At 37.0% G+C, this 22,060-nt stretch overlaps 1 protein-coding gene across 1 annotated transcript in view; it reads left to right on the top strand.

Moving 5' to 3' along the window:
• The window catches only part of LOC109109081 (synaptotagmin-9-like), a 30,688-nt gene extending 10,213 nt beyond the window's left edge, over window positions 1-20,475 (top strand). Inside the window, exons 2-7 of the mRNA XM_042754508.1 lie at window positions 7,022-7,472; window positions 8,160-8,712; window positions 15,084-15,204; window positions 15,669-15,840; window positions 16,742-16,871; window positions 19,814-20,475. Coding sequence (XP_042610442.1) covers window positions 7,022-7,472; window positions 8,160-8,712; window positions 15,084-15,204; window positions 15,669-15,840; window positions 16,742-16,871; window positions 19,814-19,882 — 1,496 coding nt within the window. The 3' untranslated portion in view covers window positions 19,883-20,475. The remainder of the gene's footprint in view (window positions 1-7,021; window positions 7,473-8,159; window positions 8,713-15,083; window positions 15,205-15,668; window positions 15,841-16,741; window positions 16,872-19,813) is intronic.
• The last annotated feature ends 1,585 nt before the right edge of the window (window positions 20,476-22,060 follow it).

Raw genomic sequence — 22,060 nt, 5'->3', positions numbered from 1 at the left:
TCTTAACATGCTTAAATGATCATCCTCAAATCACAAATGAATTATCTAACTCAGTCCACGTGAATTCGACCTCAATTGAAAGTCCCAAAGGGAAACTTTCAGTGATCACACCTCCATGCTATTCTTCCTTTGCCGATGTATTTAGCCCTGTGGAGGCCTCCAAACTACCTCCACAAAGACCTTGGGACTGCGCTATTGAGTTAATGCCGGGTGAGCCTGTTCCCAGAGGTCGAATATACTACTTATCCATTCCAGAACAAGAAGCCATGCAGAAATATGTCCAAGAGCCCCTACAGCAGGGGTACATTCAACCTTCTACTTCTCCTGCAGCTACCAGTTTCTTTTTTGTCCCTAAGAAGGATGGAGGATTAAGGCCTTGTATAGATTACCGAACCCTAAATAAGATCACGGTTAAGTTCAGCTATCCCCCCGCTTGTGCCTTCTGCTCTGGAACAGCTCAGAGAGGCTACCATTTTCATCAAACTGGACTTGAGGAGTGCCTACAACCTGATCAGAATTCGGGAAGGGGATGAGTGGAAAACAGCATTCATAACACCAGCAGGGCACTACGAGTATCTGGTTATGCCTTATGGGTTGGTAAATGCTCCCTCAGTCTTCCAGAGTTTTATGGATGAGGTGCTTCGAGACTTCTTGAATCGTTTTGTGTTAGTCTATATCGATGACATCCTCATTTTCTCCAAAAATCCCTCCGACCATCAACACCACGTCTCTCAGGTGCTCCAACGACTTCGGGAATTCTCACTGTTCCTCAAAGCGGAGAAGTGCACATTTCATCAGGAATCTGTCCACTTTCTGGGATATCGTCTGAGCAGGAGAGGGGTGGAAATGGATGATAGTAAAATCAGTGCAATCACCACATGGCCCGTTCCCAAATCTGTGAAAGAGTTACAACAATTTCTTGGTTTTGCGAACTTCTATCGTCGATTCATTGATAAGTATAGTATGATGACAGCCCCATTGACCTCCCTTCTGAAAGGAAAACCCAAAGTCCTCAATTGGAATCCAGAGGCGCAAAGAACATTCACCGCCTTGAAGACAGCTTTTACAACGGCCCCATTGCTCTGTCATCCAAACCCTGATAAAGTATTCATCCTGGAAGTTGATGCATCGACTGCAGGAGTCGGAGCCATACTCTCACAACATCAAGAAAATTCAACCAAACCCATGCCTTGTGCTTTCTTCTCGAAGAAGTTGTCCTCAGCAGAGAGCAATTATGACATTGGGAATCGAGAACTTTTAGCAGTCAAACTTGCACTTGAGGAGTGGAGACATTGGTTAGAGGGGGCCAGACACCCATTCGTAGTGTTAACAGACCATAAGAACTTACAGTATCTGAAGGAAGCAAAGAGACTAAACCCCCGTCAGGCCAGATGGGCTTTGTTTTTTACCCGCTTCCATTTCATGATCTCTTATCGTCCCGGGTCAAGAAACACTAGAGCGGATGCCTTGTCACGTATCCATTCCCCAGAAGAAGTTACAGGCGAACCTGAAACCATTCTTCCTGCCAAGATATTCGTCAATTCCATTCAATGGGACCTAAACGATCAGCTCCAGGAAGCATCAAAAGGTCTACCTACCCCTCCTGAATGCCCTCCGGGCAAGACTTATGTTCCCGAAGCTTTCCGCATAGCTTTGATCTCCTCTGCTCATTCCTCAGTAGGGACTGGCCATCCCGGGACTACTAAGACCTGCACAGCGATCCAACAGAAGTATTGGTGGCCAGGTATGCACCAAGAGGTTAAAGAATTCATCCAAGGTTGCCAACTCTGCGCCATGACCAAGGTTCCTCGACACTTACTCTCAGGGAAGCTGTTACCACTACCCATTCCACAACGTCCCTGGTCCCACTTTGGAGTAGATTTCGTCACTGATCTACCACCCTCTGAAGGGAATACATGTATTCTCGTTGCCATCGATAGGTTCTCTAAAGCCTGTAAACTAATTCCCCTCAAGGGTCTCCCCACAGCCTTTAAAACTGCGGAATTACTATTCGAGCACGTATTCTGAAACTTTGGAATCCCGGAGGACATTATGTCTGATAGAGGACCGCAGTTCATCTCTAGGGTTTGGCGAACTTTCTTCTCCCTCCTGAATATAACAGTGAGTCTGACATCCGGGTACCATCCACAAACGATTGGGCAGACGGAGCGCAAAATCCAAGACGTCAGTGGTTTCTTACGTACATTCTGCCATAACAACCAAAGCATATGGAGCAGATATCTGATTTGGGCAGAATATGCCCAAAATTCCCTCCGTCAAGTATCCACTAACCTCACACCATTCCAATGCATTCTGGGTTTCCAACCCACGTTACTTCCATAGTCAGGAGAGCCTTCAGAAGTACCTGCAGTAAATCAATGCTGTTAGCAAAGTGAAGAGGTTTGGAACCAAGCCCACCAACACCTTCAACAAGCCAGGAATCGGCAAAGACGGTTTGTAGATGTCCACAGACAACAGAATCCAAACTACCAGCCTGGTCAACTGGTATGGCTGTCAACAAGAGACATTCGCCTACGTCAACCCTGTAAAAAACTGAGCCAAAGACATATCGGGCCGTTTCCTATACTAGAACAAATCAACCCAGTCACCTACAAGCTCCAACTCCCTGCCCAGTATCGGATACACCCCACATTCTATGTCTCTCTCTTGAAACCACACTACTCACCTGTGCCTGTTCCCTCCACAGATCCGGTCTCTGACAACAACCCCCCCTCCTACCGCCCATTGAAGCCGATCCCATCTATGCGGTTAAGGAGATATTGGACTCCCGACGTCAGTGTGGTCGCCTCGAATACCTAGTGGATTGGGAGGATTACGGACCAGAAGAGAGGTGTTGGGTATTTCGAAATGATATCCTTGATCCGAATCTACTGAATGAGTTTCGCAAACAACACCCTCAAAGACCGGCTCCACGGCCCCGAGGCAGACCCCCACGACGTTGGGGTCCTTGGTCCATTGGCACGGACCCTGGATTGGGGGTGTAATGTTAGGGACCAATCAAGCTCGGTCCCATCCACCAGTCAGCATTCACACTCACCTGAGTATTGATCAGCACCTGTTCCCAATCAGCACCGTCACTTTCCAGCACATAAAACCCATCTCACAACAGCACTCCAACGTCAAGCCTCGAATAGGACAGACCACTTACCTGCTTATATTCATACCCCATTCCAAGTTCGCGGAGAGAAGTATACTTATCTGAAGATTGTTAAATTCTGTGTCTCTGTTGATATTCTTCCAGATCCGCTATATGATCCGTGGTCTGATCTCCCAGCTCCTGTGTATCTTCAGACTCTGTTTCCATCCAAGCTGTCTGTTCCTGTGAGGGAAAAAGACCAAGTCTTAATGACCTTTGTCCACTATGATACAACGTATTGCATCGCGGATACTCACCTGCTTACCTCCAATGCATCGGGTGAACGCTACCAACTTTGCCACAGATTCACCTATGTATCCTGACAATGGTGGCCCTTCCGTGTCCAAAATTATGGAAAAAACATCATGGGGCAAGGTTTTCACACTGACAGTTGTCATTGTGAGACAGTGAGCAGCTCCGTATGTTTGTCCGAGGGAGCAACAATAACTAAGGGGGACGAGGCTTACCGATAGGTCAATTCTTGCTGGTTGGTAGGGGATCGAATACTTATTTCCCTCACTGAAATGCAAATCAATCTCTAACCTTCATAAGGTTTTTTCTTTCTTTTTTTTTCTGGATTTTTGGTTGGTATTCCTGTCTCTAGCCATTAAAACTAAACCTACCTTAAAAATTACGGACTCTTTATTTCTTTGTAAGTGGGCAACTCACAAAATCAGCAGGGGATCAAATAAATATTTTCCCCGGTGTGTGTGTGTGTTTGTGTGTGTTTCTGTCCTATTCTCTAGTGTGCATTTTGTCTTATGACAAAAGCTATCTACAGATGCATCTCAATAAATTAGAATGTCGTGGAAAAGTTCATTTATTTCAGTAATTCAACTTAAATTGTGAAACTCGTGTATTAAGTAAATTCAATGCACACAGACTGCAGTTTAAGTCTTTGGTTCTTTTAATTGTGATGATTTTGGTTCACATTTAACAAAAACTCACCAATTCACTATCTCCACAAATAAGAATACTTCAAAAGACCAATTAAAAAAATAAATAATAATAATAATAATAATAATATATATATATATATATATATATATATATATATATATATATATATATATATATATATATATATATATATATATATATATTTGTGAATTGTTGGCCTTCTGGAAAGTATGTTCGTTTACTGTACATGTTCTCAATACTTGGTAGGGGCTCCTTTTGCTTTAATTACTGCCTCAATTCTGTGTGGCATGGAGGTGATCAGTTTGTGGCACTGCTGAGGTGGTATGGAAGCCCAGGTTTCTTTGACAGTGGCCTTCAGCTCATTTGCATTTTTTAGTCTCTTGTTTCTCATTTTCCTCTTGACAATAACCCATAGATTCTCTATGGGGTTCTGGTCTGGCGAGTTTGCTGGCCAGTCAAGGACACCAACACCATTGTAATTTAACCAACTTTTGGTTCTTTTGGCAGTGTGGGCAGGTGCCAAATCCTGCTGGAAAATGAAATCAGCATCTTCAAAAAGCTGGTCAGCATAAGAAAGCATGAAGTGCTCCAAAATGTCTTGGTAAACGGGTGCAGTGACTTTGGTTTTCAAAAAACACAATGGATCAACACTAGCAGATGACATTGCGCCCCAAATCATCACAGACTGTGGAAACTTAACACTGGACTTCAAGCAACTTGGGCTATGAGCTTCTCCACCCTTTCTCCAGAATCTAGGACCTTGGTTTCCAAATGAAATACAAAACTTGCTCTCATCTGAAAAGAGGACTTTGGACCACTGGGCAACAGTCCAGTTCTTCTTCTCCTTAGCCCAGGTAAGACGCGTCTGATGTTGTCTGTGGTTCAGGAAGTGGCTTAACAAGAGGAATACGACAACTGTGGCCAAATTCCTTGACACATCTGTATGCCTTGACCCCAGCCTTGGTCCATTCCTTGTGAAGTTCACTCAAATTCTTGAAACGATTTTGCTTGACAATATTCATAAGGCTGCGGTTCTCTTGGTTGGTTGTGCATCTTTTTCTTCCACACCTTTTCCGTCCACTCAATTTCCGTTAAAATGCTTGGATACAGCACTCTGTCAACAACTGGCTTCTTTGGCAATAAATGTTTGTGGCTTACCCTCCTTTTGAAGGGTGTCTATGATTGTCTTCTGGACAACTGTCAGATCAGCAGTCTTCCCCATTATTGTGTAGTCTAGTGAAAAAAACTGAGAGACCATTTTGAAGGCTCTTTGCAGGTGTTTAGAGTTGATTAGCTGATTGGCATGTCACCATATTCAAATTTTTTGAGATAGTGATTTGGTGGGTTTTTGTTAAATGTGAGCTAAAATCATCACAATTAAAAGAACCAAAGACTTAAACTACTTCAGTCTTTTATTATATATTTTTTTGTAATTGTGTCAAGGCATTGTGAACTCTACTCTCATTAAAGTGGGGTGGAAAAACAAAACCATAAAGGACTTGGGTATGAGCCTAGAGAAAACAACAACAACAACAACAACAACAACAAAAAACCTTTGGGCTGACTGACATCCCTGCATTTTCTGGGTAAATTATTAAGGGGGCTTGCATGTTCAATGGGTGGTCCCAGCTCACCATGGCCAACTTTTGGCTACAGCTCAATTAAACCAGTTTTGTCCATTCTAATTAAATGTCACCTGCTTTGAGTGAACTGTGTGAGGGCTACCTTTTTACTGCTTACTCTTAATTAACTTAAGTTCCTGATTTTAATTAAAGTTAAGGGATTTCATTAGAGTCGCTAGTGGTTAGGGCCAATCATCACAGTGACAATACCCAATGTTTCAAGCAGCTGTTGATGTCTAGGGAATACAATGTGCTCAATAGGGGCTATATTAATGAAGAAAGCTAGGTAAGCATTATCTGGAAATTGGAACAGAAAACTGTACAAACTGAAAGGAATTGGTTATCAAAGTAAGGCAGGTGCCAAATGTTTAAAAGAAGATACTACTATAGTGTCTATATGAGAGATTTGAGTAAAAGGTAGTAAATTACATCAGTCTGAAGCTTTACCCTCTTACTTCAAGACCATTAAATGAGCCTTTGATTTCTGAGTGGCTGCTCAAACATCTTTAAACCTAATGGCTGTGAATGGAAGGAGTGAAATTACCATTCTTGTGATGAAATGTTTTGTAAAATATTTGCAGGTTCTTTCATTGTAGTTTTAAGGCTGTTGACTTTTGTATATGATAAAATAAATACATTAATTAATGAAAAATTATTTAAATAAATAAACAAATAAATACAATCACGAGATCTTGTTTTTGTGAATGCAGTGTTGCTCCTAAGATCTGCTTCTCAAACTGCCTTTGATTTTAAAGTCCCTTTTCCAATGAACATTTATCTTTAATAGGTTATTTTTGATATCTTTGATTCATAGACTGCTTGTGAAGTCTGAATCTATGAGCTGGATGTTCAAGGAATCATATAGATAGACTGAAATGCAACACCAACTGTGTGAATGTGCTGTGATATTACTTACAGTTTTATTTGCTAAAATATTGACTCTCCAAACATAATATGGATTATATATTGATTACTTCTAAGGCATTTTTACATTTTTGATGCAATTTGCCATTTAGACACTGCAGCGAAATATGCCTGTTCAATTGTGTACTACGTATTTATAACAGTGACAACTGCATTCTACAACCAAATACATTCTTGAAAAAAGGGACAGCCAAATATTCATTCAGTCTGAAGAATTTGTACAGAACTGATTAAAATAGTCCTATTTGGACCTGAACAGCTTGTGCTCCCACCAGCAGTTTAATGATCCCGTATATTGTGGTCCAGAGAACTTTCTTGTGAAATGAACTTATGTACTTATGTAGCCTACATTTTTGTCTCACCCTCTGTTTGTATGAACTTAATCATTTCTTCTTAGATATATCCATTAGCCTGCTGTCTTTGGTGGTGACCGCTTGTGGCTTGGCCCTGTTTGGCGTCTCTCTTTTCGTTTCATGGAAATTGTGCTGGATTCCATGGCGCGAGCGAGGCCTCTCTCCAGGCACCAAGGAGGGACATCCAGACCCCCCTCATCCTCCTCCTCCACCCCTTCAACCCCAGCCCATCTATACCGAGGTGGACGCCACCCTCGACCGCCGGAATAATGCCAGAAGTTCAGTGGTAAAAGAGACTACGGTGCCGCCCACTCCGGTCTCTCCGGCAGTTCCGGGATCTCCTCCTGCAGTGCCAGTGCCTGAGGCAGCCCTCAAAATAAGCCACACTTCACCTGATATTCCGCTGGAGGTTGAGTCTAAGACTCAAGAGAATGGTGTCCATGGCAACACACGCATGCAGAGGCAAATCACAGATCCCTCCTCAACCTTTGTCAGGTAAGTTAACCTTCTATAATTACTTTAATGGATTCTGGTGAAATGTCAGTCTCTCAAAAATTGTACTGGCTGAGAGGTCAATTTGGTGTCCAATCAATCAGAGTTTATCACTAAATGTCTCTACAGTAGATGACACTGACCTCATAAAGATGCAGTGTTCATTTTAAAGTTGGACAATTTTAAGTTTTCCTACACATTTTAAAATTACAGCATAAAATGTCAAGAAATTTCCTGAAAGAATATATTCAGTCTTTTGAAACAGCCTACAGTTGTTACTTAAAAGAAGAAGAATTTGTCTAATTTTCAATATTACAAAATTGTAACTAGTTCCTAAATATTTTTGTATTTTATGATATTGCTTTTGCCATCTTGTAAACAAATTAAAGGGGTAGTTCAATGGATAATTCTTTTTACTTTGGTAAAATGACACTTATTATAAAACCAATTTCAGTTCTGGTTTCTGATCTGTCAATGTATTATTTTGTTTCTGTATAACTAATTTGGCAATTTTCACTCAAAACTTCTTTGACCAAATCAGTTAACAATCAACACATAGCTGTCAAAAATGGCAGTAGTTTGCATCTTTATTTGTCAGACTGACTATTGATATTGATTTTTTTATGATGATGTATCAAAGGCCCGTCGTATCCAGTATTATTGTTTTTAACTCCAACGATATGTCAACAGGCAAAGTTCAATTCGACGTCAGATGAACCAGTCCAACCCTGACTTCACAGTAACCCAGTTTCAGAGGCAGGACTCTCTGACTGGCATGAGTCTGGGCCAGCTAAAACCAGAACTCTACAAACAACGATCCCTAGATGGCGAGGACAACCGAAGCAGTTGTGTGGGCAGCTGTGGACGCCTCCACTTTATTCTTAAATATGACTGTGACCTGGAACAGCTCATTGTCAAGATCCACCGAGCTCAAGACCTCCCTGCCAAGGACTTTTCTGGAACATCTGACCCATATGTAAAAATCTACCTTCTCCCAGACCGCAAAACCAAGCACCAGACCAAGGTGCATCGTAAGACTTTAAATCCTGTGTTTGATGAGGTCTTCCTCTTTCCTGTGGCATATGCTGACCTGCCCACAAGGAAGTTGCACTTCAGCGTCTACGATTTCGATCGTTTTTCACGCCACGATATTATTGGGCAGGTGGTGGTTGACAATTTTCTGGATCTAGTGGACTTTCCCAGGGAGACAAAACTCTGCAGGGATATCCAGTATGTGTCTTCGGTGAGTATTTTTCATGCTTCTGTTGTTTGGTATACTCTTCGAGATTAACGAAAATAGATCTCAAAACATTTGAGAGTCAGTTGAGAGATTCAGTGACTATAGATATTTATTACCCTTTTTAAAAAATTGCAAACACTGTGGCTCTGTGGCACTGTCAAAATATTTTGTTATTCATCAAAACAAAGCTCTTTGGTCAGGAAATGTTTAAAATAATAATAATAATAATAATAATAATAATAATAATAATAACAATAAAATGCATATTATGTTTATTTGTAACGCTGTAATTCAAATTTAATTGTGAATCTACAAAATCATCTGCTTCACGCACGCACAAATTGAAGCATTTTGCTTGATTGTAGTGCATTGCATAAAAATATCCTGTACTCATTATTCAGACACACCATTAAGGTGCAGTCAATGATCCATTTTCCAGTGTTGATACTGTAGCAATGCATGACTGCTTACTGCTCAAACCAAGCAGCTTTCTGTTGGTCAGCACAGTGGATTTGATTGACCAACTTAAATACAAGCAAAATCATGGAGAGACTTTTTCACACTTCATGTGAAACTCCCAATCGGACAGATTCCTATTAAAATAAATGGAATTCTGCCCTAAGATTTCACAGAGCAACAGTAAATTTAGAGACTTCATCTGTTTGACAGCAGGTGCTGCAAATGCTCACAACACTAACAAATAAAGAAATGCACTGCAAATGCTCACAACACAACCAAATAAAGAATGCAGCATGTTTCTTTGTTTGGTTGTGTTGTGAGTATATGCAGTGCGTGTGTTGTCAAATTAAGTTGTTTTCTTAATTTGCAGGTGTTTTTTTTTGTTGTTGTTTTTTTTTTGTGGTTTTTTTTTGTTGATTCTTTTTGTCTTGTGTGCATTTGTAGCACGTGTGTTGTCAAATTGATGAAGTTGTTTTCTTAATTTTCGGGTGTTTTTCCTATTTGCATCGCATTTCTTTATTTGGTTGTGTTGTGAACATTTGCAGCGTGTGTTGTCAAAATGATGACGTTGTTTTCTTAATTTGCAGGTGTTTTTTTTCTATTTACATCGCGTTTCTTTATTTGGTTATGTTGTGAGCATTTATAGTGTGTGTGTTATCAAAATGATGAAGTTGTTTTCTTAATTTGCAGGTGTTTGTTTATATATATATTTGCATCACATTTCGTAATTCGGTTGTGTTATGAGCATTTGCATCGCATGTGTTGTCAAATTGATGAAGTTGTTTTCTCAATTTGCTGGTGTTTTATATATATATATATATATATATATATGTAACCCAGGTCTCATGTAGTTAGATTTTTTTTATAGAAAGAGTATGGCATGATACAGGAGACATGAAAATAACATAACAACAGTATGTAGTAAATCAGTTTTAGACGACCATGTAATAAAAAGGCAGTGGTTTTAAATCCACAGCACTGCATATTTAGCATGTCTTATCTAACCCACAGTTCACTGAGACAAACCACTGGTATTACAATTAATGGGTAAAATTGGAATGCCCAGTATGACAGCTCTGGGGAAGTAAATCCCACCTTCTAAATAAAAGAGCCAGTCAGTCACTGTTGCTGCCTGGTCTTTACAGTAGTTCTTGCTGTTAGAGGACAGTGTAGCTGCAGCTGCTGTTTGAAAGCTCCAGAGACCATAGAAACAACCATAAAATGGTTAATACTGTCAGAATTTGTGCAGCATTTTCTGCACACTGCACAAACACATTGTCTGGACCAACCAGAAAAATAAACAAATAAATAAAAAAATATATAATTTGAAATACAATATTGAATTGTGAGTTAAACAAGTAGTTTGTGAGTTTTTTTGCATTTCATTTTAGAATAATGTTCCGTCATTAATGAATACCTACACAGGATCAAATGAGTAACACAAAATTAGATACTCTGATTAATGATTTAGTAAGTAATAGTATACATTTAAATGCAGTTGTGAGCTAATAAATAACTACTTTTTTTATGCCTCACGGTGAACTACTAAGATGAACTTTGTAAATGTAACTTTTGGGACCTTAAACATGTGGCCAGTTTTCCGGCCACCCTCTGAAATTCACCCTTATTTGTATGATTGATTGATTGATTGATTTAATATTATTATTAATACTTAGTTGGAGAGAAGACAGTTTAGATATATTACTCATTGAATAACTAGAGCAGTGGTTCTCCATTGCATTCCTGGGGAACCTCTGAGCTTAGAAAATTTAAGAAAAAAGTCAAAATAGATTTTATCATTACTTTGCTTTTTAATTTTGATCCCAGGGACCCACATTACTAGACATTTTGTATGCCTACCTTTTTTTTTTTTTTTAACACTTGACTTAGATCATCAGTTTATTAGGAGAGGTTTTCATGAACTGAACCAAAGTCCCTTTCAAGGCAGGTCAGCTTACTTGGCAGACATCTTTGGAAACACATTTGTGCAGCATTTTTCATTCATATCAACACAGTTTCATTTTATAATATCCCCTACTTAAACTCTCTAACTTTTTTCTTTTTGCATTTACTGACTTTTTTCATAAATTTTCTCACTTCTTCATTATATCTACATACTCCTCTAAGATCACTCCTTTGAGTATGAGGTATCACTCCATGAGGAAAATGGCACTGGAAGTGTTAGGAAAATGGCTTTTGAATTGGCAAAGATGATTGCTTCTGTTTGCGCCTTTGTGTGATCAGTGGTTTGCATTCTCCATTTAGAAATGAATGTCTGTACTGGGTCAGACCAACTAGATGCCTCCTCCCTGTGTAGCTGTTATTTTAAACACACTGTCACACATCACTGAGAATCTTGTGAAGCTGAAATGTGTCCCATTTACCTTTCTCAGATTTTTTTTTTTTTTTTTTTTTGTGCTTTAATGTTTGTTTTAAAGCTGACATGGCATATTGGTGTATTTCAAACTTCAATAATTATGAGGAACTAATTCATCAGAATCTTCTGTTCCAAAAGACCATTGCAAATAATTTGTTTTATGCACCTGCAGCCATTTCAGAACACATCTATGCATTTGTACCTTCACACAACAAATCACATACCTGCATCAGTTCACATGGTCAAACACATTTGAATAGCCACAGCTAAATCATGTGGAATGGCAGCTATGTGAAATATGTATAGAGCATAACTGTCTATTGGTCATAGCAGGCTGATAAGAAAATAAACACCTCTCCTGTTTTAGCTTTTTGAATATATTATTAATACAATGAAATATTGAATACTGAACCCTAATTGGACTACTTTTTTTCACAAGTTCTGGTAAACAGTAAGCTTTTTAATTTCTGTAAGTGTACAATGAATTCAGCTTCAGAAAGAATCCACCATTGTAGGCCAAACCCTGATTCATCCAAACCCACTCTGTTCTGCCAGACGTCTCAGCAATACCAATCTGGAGTCTAGTAAACAGAGCAGTTTTTACAGTGAATAAGCAATGAACTGACTCTGAGAGGCATTTCTAAATAAAACCACTGGTGACTTTCTGAAATTAACAGCACACAGTACGTGGTTTAATGTTCAAACCCGTTTTTTTTTTTTTTTTTTTTTTAATTCAAAAAGAATAACTAGAGCTAATTTAAGACTCAACTCAAGCTGACGAGACAGATCTACCCTGATCTGTCATAACAATCACCAATACAAAATGCAGAATGCTAGAGAAAATGAGAGGTTATTCTCATTCCTCATTCAAGCATACAGTATAGCTCAGTGCCCACTAGACAGAAGACCAGCTTGAATTATTGCAGTTTCTCATGCAGTGGAAATATAAATTATGATTATCTGCTTTTGGGGGTAAAAAATGAGGACTAAAGAAATAAAAGTTCTTAGTTACTTGTAAACTGTGAATAAAAGTGGTCAGTCGGTCATTATCACAAAATAGACAATTGTCTGGTATCATCATGAAGGTGTTTATTTTGCGATAATGAGGGTCTAGCTGTACTTTATCCAGCTTGTTATTTGACTGCTTACCAAATACATAAATGTTTGTACATGAAATGTTGTTTTGACCAGAAATTATTTTATGTGAGAAGAGACATGTTATGGAAAATCAGTTGATAAGAAATTACACAGTTTACATTATAAACATAGGTATAATGTGTTATTATTATTCAGTGTGATCCCATCAGTTTTCATACACAGTTTTTGTACAAATATTTTGTAGAAGAACAACATCAGATGTAAAAATTTTGAGGAATCCTCTGTCCTCTATGGGAAGAGAGTATTTAAATTTATTATGCAAAGTCAGTTTACTAGTATTTGCGCCTTAACCCATTCTGCACCTGTGTTGTTAGTAGATCACCTGTACCTGGGGCCTCATTTATAAAATATTGCACGGAAACTGTGCTACATTTGATCTTACAATCATTTCTCAAATGTTTGTGCATGTGATTAAGAGAATGAATTTAAATACCAAAAAATTTTTTATCTACATATATTAGAGCACCAGTCAATGTCTAAATCCTTTACTTGAGAATGGTGTGTGGCAAGAATAGCTTAAATACCTGCAGTACTCGGACACCAAAAAGTGTGTATGTCTGCTTAAACCCTGACATAGCGCTAAGCACTTTTCCATGTCAAATACTATTTCCAAGTCAAAGACCATATAAATCTGAACATTGGTGTGGATTTTAGCATACACGCACTCTAAGATCAAATCTGTGCATATGCATGTTTTACAAATGAGGCGACCTTATGCTAATTTGCTCTGCTCTTGGTAGATTGTGTTGGTCATTATGAAAATGATCTGGCTGCATCTGTGTTCGTTTATTTACACTCTGTCAGTAGATCAACAGCAGAACTTTCTACTCCCATTGTTACTTTTATGGAACTGCAGTTTCATGCTAATTTGCCCTGCTTTGTAAATCTGGCCCAACTCTAATAACATGACTCTCATTTACTAGTAAATGATGGAGATGCTTTGCGTGAAAGTGGCTAATTTATCCAGATGGATCTTCTTATAACACTTCCAGTTTTTTTTTTCTCACTACACATCAAATGTAGATCTTACTGCATTGAACCATACCTGTTAACATCTTTAGTAAATCAGGCAATATATTTATGAAATATCAGAATAAAAGAGCAGCAGTTGCTGTTGAGTATTTATTTACCCTTTCTAAATGGCATGGCCACTAGCTTTTCAGATCCTCTATGAAACTAGATCACAGATATCACAGCACTAGAATGACCTTTTACTGTCACAACCAGCACGACCCATGGCTATCTTCAGCATGAGCCCCAGGCATACAGTGGAGTGTCAGATATGAACTCATAATATCTCACTGCCACAATATCTTGGTTTTTGGAATTTATTTTATTTATTTATTTTTTACTTTTTTGCACCTTGTATGCTGACTATTAAGACATGATATGTAAATGCCATTATAAAAAGAATATGGAATCAGACAAAAGCTTGTCTCATCTTTGGATACCCTCTGTTTTAAAATCAATAGTTAAGAGACTGCTACAGTTAGGGCATTTGAGGAAAAATCAGTTTGAAACAGACTTCCATAGAGGCACTTAGTAGCAAGCAACCTATTATAGAAAGAAATATGTTATAAGCAAAGTGTGTTATGTGTTTTGTATTAAATAACCTGTACTTCTGATTGCAATTCTGATTACATAGTCTGTACAAATTTTCTGTTTTCTGCTTGTTTGCTCTATAACGGCTCATGCAAACTGCTGAGACATTGTTTGATTGTGGGATTATTTATTTATTTATTCTTTCTTACAGTGGTCTATTACACTGTGGTCTGTTATTGCTCCTAAATGGCACACAGAAATAAAACATAATTTTTAACATTCACAATAAATCACCACAGCAAGAATACTAACACATTTTGGAGAGAAAAAAAAAAAAAAAAAACATTTTTTTTTTCTGCCATTTCTGGGTTATGTCATTCTAAACCGTATCCGTGAAGTTCATATTGCAGTAGCTGATGGTTAGGTGTAGAAGAATCTCATCAGTTAGATCCTCCTTTTTCAGCAGACTGGATGTAAGCCATCATTGTGAAGTTCAAATGAATAGGTGTTAGAAAAGCTCATCTCACATTCTCGGCTGAGTTATTTTGAGAGAAAGTGATAACATGGCTGTTACTTTTAAATGCTGCTGACGTTAGTGTTGTTCTGATATGATGCAAAGTGCCAGGAATTAATTCATGAGAAGGTGGCATCTTGTTCCTCTGTGAACTCCATGCAATCTATATTTAAAATGTTCTGCACGATTTTCAATGAAAGAATGAATACATGAACAAATGTATGAATAAATAACTGAATCAAAATGTCATTAATTTGAATGGAGGTATTTACTGTACAAGTAGAATAGCAAATTGGAGTAAATAAATCTTGTTTCTGTTGCCAGGATAATGTGGATCTGGGGGATCTGATGTTTTCTCTATGCTACCTACCTACTGCTGGACGACTGACCATCACCATGATCAAAGCACGGAATCTGAAGGCCATGGACATCACTGGAGCTTCAGGTATGAGCAGATTCAGATTTCATTAATACACCTGTATTTACACATTTTGAAATGACGTATTATCTTTTTTTTCTCTTTAACAGAATAGCTTTAGGGGATTTGCAACTTACGGTATGACATGTAAGAGGCTTATAGATAAAGATTTAAACTTGTGAGGAAAAAAATAATATTTAACCACCCCACAGTGCAATACTTGAAAAACTAAACTAGAACTTGAAAAAAAAATCTCACTTTTCACAGCTGATTCCCTTTTATAGTAATATAACATGGTCAGAGTTGTAGCTTTGAATGTATTTCCAGACATTAAAATAACTTTTCAATTTATGTGTATCTTTGGATTTGTGTTCAAAAGGAACTGCAGATAAAAGGTCATGGTGTTAAATGTAAATTAAGATATATTATGTTAATATTCTTACTATGATAAGATTACTTATTTTTGCTATCCACTTGGACTCATTTCCTAGATCCTTATGTGAAAGTTTCTCTGATGTGTGATGGACGGAGACTGAAAAAAAGAAAAACCTCCACCAAGAGAAACACATTAAACCCAGTGTACAATGAGGCCATAGTGTTTGATGTCCCTCCAGAAAACATTGACCAAATCAGCCTTCTCGTAGCTGTTATGGACTATGACCGGTGAGAGTCTCACAAATGTTGTGTCCTTTCTGTCCATTATAGACACATGCTACAAAAGAATCATTTGAAGTTATAGATGATTGCTTTGTTGATTTTTTTTTTTCTTTTGTGCATTCTTTCTGATTTTTAAACAAGGTTCCAGTTTCAAAACAAGTTAAGCTCTGTGCACAGCGTCTGTTGATTACCACAGACATGAATTTTGACTCATCCTTCTAAACATCTCTCAAACATAGATCACATTTACAGAAGGCACTTACAGTGGAAGTCTATGGGACATGACATTATTTTTATTTTATTTTATTTTATTATTTTACATTTATTTAAAAAATATTTAACTGACAATTATTCATATGGATAATTATTAAACAATGTTTTAATCTGCTGGTGTGGATGATGTTATTGTTATCATTATAACTTTTGCTGCCTTTAATCATAAGTTTTGTGCATTCTCATGTAATCCTGTTTGTATTCTTTTGTTTATCTGTAAGTGTAGCATTGTTTTGGTTGTTTAATATTTGGATGTTAAAAATGGACATGGACCAGGCAAAGCAAACACATCCTAAAATTTACTTTATGCTTGTGGACTTTAAGTCTGTACTTCACTGTATGTTCATTATTGTGAACATGCTTTTTGAAATAAAAATAAAAATAAAAAACAAGAACTGGGAGATGGGAAATGTTGCTTAAACTGATTTATTATTATTATTAATTCAGAAGTTTAATAATATTAATATTAATCCAAAATTATTAACACAAAAGTATACACACATGTCTGATTGAATGATCTTGATGAATTGATAAAATATGTGAACCTTATAAAAGTTCTGCAAAAAGTATAAAGTATAAGATTGCAAAACGTAGTCTTTCAAAGTAAACAGTATTTTTCTGTCTCTTTACACAGTGTAGGTCACAATGAGGTCATTGGCGTGTGCCGAGTAGGTAATGATGCTGAGGGTTTGGGCAGAGAACATTGGAATGAAATGTTGACATATCCACGCAAACCCATTGCTCATTGGCACCCTCTCATTGAGGTAAGACCACACTTACTCTCTCATTCAAAAGATAATTCAGGTCAAATGTAGTATTTGCTAAAGGGCAGCAGGCCTTATTCATCAGGCATAAAACTTACTGTCTCAAATATGCCATTTAAGTTTAAAAAGAGATGAAAACAATGATTTGTTTGATATTCTGTTTGAATCCCTCTTGTTTTGTGTCGGTAGGACAGTAGATGTCTATTTAGAGCCCCAGCATGTGCTGTATGGATGTTCTCTTTCATTGTCTGTATTCCTGTTTGCAATTATTATAGGATGTTTACAAAATGACTCTCATTTCAACAATTATTTAAACATTAATTAAACTTACCACTAAACCTTTGTACATGATGATTGTACCTCATGGCTGAATTTGGAATTTGAAGAACATACTACTGTTGATAACATACTGCTAACAGCTGGTCTTGCCAATTAAAACAAAATCATTTTTTTTCTTCAATACTTTTGTCATTACTCACAACATAATTCACATACTCAGGTAATTGCTGTCAAAAACTAATTATAACACTTTAATTAGACATCTTACATTCATATGCACATCTGCACATTGTTATTTCTGATGAGAGAATTCACCAGATAATTCAGTCACGAGCAAGTGAACAAAACACTAAATTTCAGCGATGACTAATCTGAACGTCTCTGATTGGCCATTGCATTCATAGGCTCAACAGAATCGTGTGTGATTGGTTGTAATGCAGCGCCATACAAATGTGTCTGTCGGCTCAGTGCCAGCCAGCGAACACAGATTTGAATTTAGCAGCTGATACTTTGATGCACTGAGCGATCTCATCACACCAGTGTGATTGTATTAAATATAAAAAATGTTATTCTGCAATTTTTTTGTCTTTTGGAAGCCGTATTCAAAATCCACTTGGCTCAGAAATCTGAGGGGGCACATGTCCCCCTCTGACGCCTCTGATTACAACAATACTTCTTCAGAGTTATTTTTATGCAGAAAACATACAGTGGATATTAAAATTAGAGAACAATCTATAAATACTATGTTTTTTTAAATATTGTTAATCTTCATTATATTAGCTGTAGGTATACCACTGTTCTATTAACGCTTGACAAAATATCCAAGGCATTTAAACAAAAACCTTTTTGTGTGTGTGTGTGTGTAGCACAGTGATCAAAACTAGAGAACAGTAACCACTGGAGGGTTATAACTGTCAGAATAAAAGCAGGAATTGTAGAGGCCCTTGCTTTGAATGACTTGAGGACATCTGCGGCCACGGGACATCACTAGTTTCTAAGACTGTGCTGATGTGATCTTGGTCCACTCTTCTTCCCGTCGATTCCATAGTTCAGTAACTGTAGTGGGTTTCTTAGCTGTAACTTTGTCACCAAGGATTTTCCAGAGATTTAGATCAGGATTCTGGCCTGGCCATTTCATTATTTCAATATTCTTAGCTTCAAGGAACTGCTTTACCTGTTTGCAGTGTGATGGGGGCATTGTCTTGCATGTAAATTGCAGGCTGACTGGGAGATGCTTGCAGGGAAGGAACTGCATGTTGTTGAAAGAGGTTCTGATGAAAATTTGCATTCACCCTACCATGTAGCTGCATAAAAGGCCCAAACTCATGCTAAAGAAAACATCCCCCATTTCATGACACTTTCCCCTCCACCTTTCTTTACACACTTTGGCTTCAGTCCTTCCCTAGTTTGATGCCGAACAAAATGTGCAAGTGTTCTCAAATTTTGATCAGAGTATTTTTTTCAAATATCTAATATATATATATATATATATATATATATATATATATATATATATATATATATATATATATATATATACTGTGCTTCAGAATACAATTAATTCAAGAAATTTGCTTAAAAAAACTCCCCTTCTACTCCTGTTAGGATACATAAAAATAGGACTAAGCAGTGACCTTGAATGTAGGAAATTATGTACACTTTATGAGACAAAAAGTCTAAGAAAAGTTTTTTTTTTTTTTTTTTTTTTTTTTTTTTTTTTTTTACTATTTAAAAGAAACAAAAGAAATAGAGAGGCAACACACACTCAAAAGACATAGCTAGGATGTTCTGGTCGTTTGAAGCAATCTGATCTATTGTTAAGGAACATTTCCCTAGTCAAGGTCATAGTAGTCATGCAGGGGGAAAAAAAATCATGCTTAAATTATCGAAGACACTCTTCATCTGTTATTCTGTTCTTTCGAGAAGGAATTCAGATTCACATGGGGAAAACAAAAGAATCAAGCACACTGAAACATTGCTGACCTTAAAAAAGGTCAGAATTTCTCTGAAATTCTCTGTAAACTCACTATCTAGAGACTTTATTTAAAGCAAACATCCACTATATATATAGCTCTGTCATTTGTGGCACTGCATGAAGCAATAACAAATAATTTTCTCTCACAGCAGATGGTTTTGAAGGCTGAGGTGAAGAGTACTGTGAGATCCTGTTTTTGTTTAGTTTTGCCCATTAAAAGGCCAACTTATTTTTAACTCTACCCTCCCACCTAAAAAAAAAAAAAAACCTTCCACTTTCTCATCACATATTTCAGCACAACATAACAAATAAATAAAAAGGCCTGTTTTAGGACCATTACTTTAAATGTCAAATTTTAAAAAATTAGCATAATTTATAAATTATTACAAATTATTATTTGATTATTAATATATTATATACATGTATAAAATAAAAAAATAAAAAAAACTCACACACATATTAATAAACTAAATTCTAGCATGATGTGTACATACCTTTATTTATTTATTTATTTATTTATTTATTTATTTATTTATTTATTTATTTATTTATTTTTTTTGCTTGACCTGTGAACCGTGAATTTAATGTACATGTCCAATGCGGTAATGTCAAAGCAATGCAAGCATAGCTAATGAAGTTTTGAGTGAACTAAGATGACTAGTTCTTTGTTCTCCTGCACTCTCTGCAGTATCACAGTACTGGAGGGGGAAGTCAGGGAGGTTCCTGTAATTCCCTGAAGGCCCCTCCTTCACCATAGCCTGAGGTCCAAGGTCTCATCTTTAGAGCAACAACTGAAGAGAATTCATGCACAAGATGTTCTGTCCTGGGATCCAGAGGCCCAAGATCAGAGAGCTCCAGTTGGCTGTTCCTGACAACAGAGGGAATGGTGTGCCATTTTCTTCTACCTGTGCACCTGGAAGCCCTTCCACTGCATGGGAATACTTGATTGTTTCAGCTGCATGTTGAGTGGTCACATACTGTATGGTTATTTTGTGCTACTCATGGTGAATTGGAAAAGAAAATTTAGTAGAAAAAAAAAAGAGGAAAATAATATTTTATGTTGTTCTCAAAATTTCGATTTCAAGTAAATGTTTTCTAAATCAGTCTCTGTATGTGTTTTTAAATGGAGTGTCATTGTGTCACTCAATGCTGTTGAGGATAGAATGTCAATTTCCCTTTTTAATTTATACCCTCCCACTGCGCATGAGTGTGTTTTGGTGTGGTAAAGTTCAAGATGTTCTCTGTTTCTTGTTTGAAATGCTCTGTGGATTTTGTCATAAAGCATCATGGTGGTGAATTGTTTACAGACTTTGCAAGTAAAATGTTCTTTCCCATGTTATTAAACATCTATTTCTTACAAAACTAATCTGGTTTAAATAAAGTGTTTCTCAATTATTGAAATCACTGCGCAGTATAGGGGTGTGATGGTTCCATTTTATCATCTTTAGACTTAGTTTAGTTTTTCACTTTTTTTTTTTTTTTTTTTTATTTTTTTTGTGTTTTTTTTTTTTGGTCATAAAATATATTGTGAGTTTTAAATATCTAAGTGCACTCCAAAGGGAGATATTTCATTTTTTAAATAAAATCCCTTTTCAAGAACTACAACGAACAGCTTGTTTGGACTACAGCGTTGTTTTCTGGGTTTTGTGATGTCACAAAGTGGCCCATTAGAATATCATTAAAATAATTCCTGCCTCAAATGGTTGGGGTTGGGGAGGGGGCGAGGTAGTGGTTAGAACACTTGGTTGAGTGCATCAGACAAGACGACGACGAAAAAGAAGTGCTGCTGTAGCATCAAGTTTTCGCAAGTTATTAAACATGCACCTGAATAATTATGTATGTAAATATGCATGTTATGAATTATGAAAATGTTTTTTAGAATAAATTGCTGACAGTACAATACTGCAGAATTTACACTTCAATTATGAGACTACAGTGTTTCCCATACATTGAGTGCGTGTGTTTTTATATCACTGTATTTCTGAAGGAAACCGACAGTTTCCTTTATTTTCATTTCATCTTGCATGTAATGTCTGATAAAGCAGCATTTGTGAACAGAGCGCTGCTATGTGTACAGCCGTCACCGGGGAAACCTCGATCTCTACCACTCCAACAGTGAATTTGCATATATATGCCGCCACCAATAGAGTGGAAGTCTGTGGGAAACACTGGACTATGGTATAGATAAATTCAACTGTATAACAGTTTCACTGCAATTAATGTTAGAATGTTAGAATTAAAAGACAATAAACATAATACATATGCACTTATCTGTAGATAGTAAATGCAGTTATTTTTAAGCGGTTGTTGACATCCTATTAAAAAAAAAAAAAAAAAAAAAAACATTTCCACTCTAATCTGTCTTGCAAAATACATGCGTGAAAAAGTTCTGCATGATCCTCTTGCTCAATATTCTTGGGGTCTGAATCTGGCTCAAACTGATATGGCAATATTGACACCATCCTTAACTAAACCAGAGCAGATGAAATGTTCTGCTTTGGCAAGGGGCGGGGCAGTGCTGAAACACCATCTAAGCTGTTCACCAATACCATGTTAATTACCATTTAAAAGATGTTTTAATGAAATATTTACTTTATGAGCCTATAAGACTTGCTCATCATGTATATTGTTTATATGACTTTATCCTTTTTATTTTTCCATTAGCACTTTTTTTTCTTTGTATTTTATTTTGCTTTTTATTTTAGGATTAGATGAAAAAAAAAAAAAAAGACCTTAGTGGAAGCATTTAAGCTGCACTATATAACATATAGGAGTATCAATATCGTCACAACTTGAACAGGACAGGCAATTAATTTCTAATAGCAGAAGAAATATTGAACCACAGTTCAAAAAAATATATATTCACAAAAAAAATAAAAAAAAAGTTGAAAGTGCTGTGTTAAGTGTCACAGGGATGGTGCAACTCATGTCAGAT

This window comes from Cyprinus carpio, unplaced genomic scaffold (genome assembly GCF_018340385.1).
Source record: "Cyprinus carpio isolate SPL01 unplaced genomic scaffold, ASM1834038v1 S000006534, whole genome shotgun sequence".
Taxonomy (NCBI): domain Eukaryota; kingdom Metazoa; phylum Chordata; class Actinopteri; order Cypriniformes; family Cyprinidae; genus Cyprinus; species Cyprinus carpio.
The sequence above is the reverse complement of the archived record's forward strand: the minus strand, read 5'-3'. Positions and strand labels throughout refer to the sequence as shown.